Source organism: Triticum dicoccoides, chromosome 3B (genome assembly GCF_002162155.2).
Source record: "Triticum dicoccoides isolate Atlit2015 ecotype Zavitan chromosome 3B, WEW_v2.0, whole genome shotgun sequence".
NCBI lineage: Eukaryota > Viridiplantae > Streptophyta > Magnoliopsida > Poales > Poaceae > Triticum > Triticum dicoccoides.
This window is the reverse complement of record NC_041385.1, coordinates 839,704,735-839,708,335: the sequence shown is the minus strand read 5'-3', so window position 1 is coordinate 839,708,335 and position 3,601 is coordinate 839,704,735. Positions and strand designations below refer to the sequence as shown.

Here is a 3,601-nt window from a genome sequence, read left to right as displayed (position 1 = left end):
CCACGATTAGCGCCGCCGCGGTCCCGATTCACTACCGCCGCTGCCCCTCCGTCGTCCCCACGCACAGCCGCCACCGACTATCTTTTACATCTCCATTTTGCACCATCTATTGGAGTTGCTTTTTTCCATCTCGAAGCGGCCTATTTTTTACATCTCTTTTTTGTATCATCTATTGGAGTTGCCTTTTTCCATCTCGAATATACATCATCTGATGGAGTTGTCTTTTTTTGAGATGTGAAGATGTAAATTTTTACATCTCCTATTTCACATCTCCAAATTTGCAGGAGATGCTCTTAAGATTACGAGTGTAGCATTGCTCTACCAAACCCACAAAAAAACTGCCGAGGAAAACTTATCCAACACTAATAATTAATCATAGCATTATTCAAAGCCACGATGTTAGTGCGTTGTTTGAATCTGACAAGTACAATACACATATTCGTGGGCAGATCCTACGTTTTTACATGCTCAAGTTTAGGAAAAACTGTTCTTTTTACTATAACGACTCACACAGCCTCAGGAAACACAGAGGCGGCTGCATCACTCGGACACGCTCAACAACCAGAGCCGCGGATACACAGGACGGAGGCCATTCTGCGGTGCCACCTCACGCCGTCAAACGGGCACCGCGGCAGCGAGCCACGCCATGGCGGGGCCGGCGAGGCGCGTGGCGCGCGGGAGGGTGCGCGGGAGGACGGCCCGCGCCACGCCCGGGAGCATCGGGTAGGTGAGCACGCCCAGCAGGAACCAGTTGAGGCTCAGCAGCGCCACGGCGCCGTCAGAGGCGGCGGACGCCGGCGGCGGGACGCGGCGGTCTGCGGCCGCGCGGAAGAGGCGCGACACGCTGCACATGGACATGGTCACCACGGCGACGAGCCCCGCGAGGAGCGGCAGGCACGGCTTGTCCGCGGACCACGCGATCCCGCCCACCGCCAGCGACATGCCCAGGCTGAACAGGCTCCGCCGCCGCGCCGTCGCTCGAAGAAGCCGGGCCTGCGCCTCCGACGGCGGGAAGGCGTCGATGTCGCCGGGTCTGAAGACGACGGGCCGATCCTTCTGCGCTGCTGCGTCTTCTTCCTCTTCTTGGCCTTCCCACGCCCTCGGTTCACTAGCCTTCTTCTTGCCCCCGCCACTTCCAGCCACGGCCACCGTCGCCGTGGCCGCCGCCTTGTCCCACACGGACCTGCCTCTCTGCTCCTTGAGCCGCATGTTCTCCTTCTTGAGCGCCTTGAGCTGCATGCATGCCGACCGAGCAGGCACAAACGCCAAGCACAAAATTAGTGTACCACACCCCTTGCTCTGCTCTGCATCCCCCCAATGGCGACTCTGCTCGTACCTGGCTCTCGAGGAGGTCGATCCGGGCGAAGGCGTCCTCGTTCTCCTCCTCCATCTCGTCGAGGATGTCCTCCATGGTCGCGTTCTCCTTGAGCGCCGTCCGCAGCCGCTGCTCCAGGTCCCCGTTCTCCCACACCACCCGCTCCATCTGCCCCTGCATCTCCCCCACCAGCCGCTCCAGCTGCCCCAAAAGGAAGAAAAACAGCAAGAATCAGAGCTAGCCGAGCGAGGGCGGACCAGCCGGCGGCTTAGTTGGTCACCTTGCGCTCCCTGTCGGCGGCGGCGAGGAGGCGCACGGGGAAGGTGAGGAAGGTGACGGCCCACACCATGGCGTCGCAGAAGAGGAGCATCGGGAGCCGCACGGCGGCCACGAACAGGCCCCGGAACGCGCGAGCGCCGCACGCCGCGACGGAGCAAGGCGAAGAAAGCATGCGCGAAGGAGGATCTCAGCTCAGCTCAGCTCTGCTCTGCTGTGGTCAGGCCGGGCGCCACCATTCTCTGCCACTCCTCCCTACCTAGCTAGCCGCCACGCCACGCTTGGTACCTCGCGCGAAAGAGATAACCACTGCCACGCACGCCGGCCGTGTCGTGGAGCGAGGAGACGGGTGATGGGTGGAACTGAAGATGGATTTGGTTGAGAGTTCCAGGCGAGGACAGACGCTGAGTGAGGAGTGAGCGCGTGCCGCGCTGTCGGCTAAGGCGAGACGTGCGGCTCGGGTGGCTGCACACGTGCGCCTTGCGCTGTGTCGCTGCGCGCCGCGTCACCCGTAGGGAGGAGCGGTCGTTGCGATCTGATCCCTATCCCGTAGCGAGGCGGAGCAAGCCAACAATCGTATGTTTTTTTTTCTCTCTCATTTGTTTTCTCAAATGAAATTCAGATGTTTTGGGAGTATCTCAGAGCGAAGCTAGTGTTATAAAAACCAGTAAATATGTCCGTGCGTCGCAAGGAAAGAAAAAGTACGTCACACACCCCTGGCAAGCATGGCTCAAGACGCCCACAGGTTCACCTCCTCCATTTCAACACGCCACTCCATTTTAAAAGCAATAGATAATTCAAAGTTGCTCATGTTTTCTGCAAAGAAATTTACAGGTTAAATTCATCATCCCTTTGAATGTAGTCCAAAGTTATAATGCACACCTTTTGTATCCTCTTCAAAATATTCAGATGGTATTTCGATACGAATTCAGTGCTATAATTTTTGCTCCCACTGCAATCGGTCTCGTTGGCTAAATTTATGGTCAAACTTAGATTTCATGAAACGTGGGTGCACTACATTGTGGAATGAAGGGAGTACTAGTAAAGCTGCAGTTCAGGAACATGTTACAAAAAAGATGCAATTGAATTAAAATTGTCGTTCTTCATCCTACACAATTACACTTTTAGCCCAGTGCAGATCTATGAATCAACAAGGACTGTTCACTTCAATGCAGGTAAAAGTAAACATAAATACAAACTAGGGGCTACCATTATTGAACTGAGCATGCCTCACAATTTCTTTGTATCTCAATGCTGCATTAGAAAATCGCAGCTGTCATGTATATCAACGCCATCTCATCCTGACTCAGTCGTCGTCACTTCATCAAAATAGCAACGACAGTAGGAATCGGGGTATTGGTCCAATGATTCAGATCTAATAAAGAGCAACTAAATTCGGAAGCATATCCAATAGAAATAGAAATTTACATGATAAAAACAGCATCACTCCATGAAAGTAGCAGCACCATCCCGTACATAACAAAATAGAGCCTACATCCATAATACCAGGCAACTCCGGTATGTTTCTCCGCTACCTCATCATGTTTGTTCAGTTATCCATCACATTCACCTACAAGAAACAACCATTTAGGGCTTTACGAAAGATTAGTAAACAAAAAAAACCTTCAGTGTCAATTCAACCAATAAAAACATCAGGATTGTGGATCAAAATATCCTTCTAGTTGCTGCTTCAAAACCTTCATGAGAAACACCTGATGAGAGGTGGTAAGAATCTGCTACAACCATAAGAAGAGCATCAAGTGAGCACGTCAAAAGAAAATGGAAGTGGAGCCTCAACTAAGTGGGACGAAGGAGGAAGTGCGACAACTTCGACGATCGAAGTGGGAGAGGCGCAGAGTCACATGATTTAGCACACCAGATTGAACAACATGAGCACCCCATCCAGGAGATGTCTATCTAGTTTTAGCTCATACGATGTGTTTGTTGTTTTCGGGAAACGGTTGTTTTGACCAGTTCTATCCCCATGTCCCCTTTTTCTCTACCCCCCCC

At 52.8% G+C, this 3,601-nt stretch overlaps 1 protein-coding gene across 1 annotated transcript; it reads right to left on the bottom strand.

Moving 5' to 3' along the window:
* Window positions 1–352: 352 nt before the first annotated feature.
* Window positions 353–1,998, bottom strand: LOC119278823. The gene is made up of 3 exons (XM_037560162.1): window positions 1,596–1,998; window positions 1,337–1,516; window positions 353–1,233 (listed from the first exon to the last, which is right to left on the bottom strand). Exons 1-3 carry the CDS (start codon window positions 1,764–1,766, stop codon window positions 616–618), a joined length of 969 nt encoding a protein of 322 aa, XP_037416059.1. The 5' UTR covers window positions 1,767–1,998; the 3' UTR covers window positions 353–615.
* Between the last annotated feature and the right edge of the window lie 1,603 nt (window positions 1,999–3,601).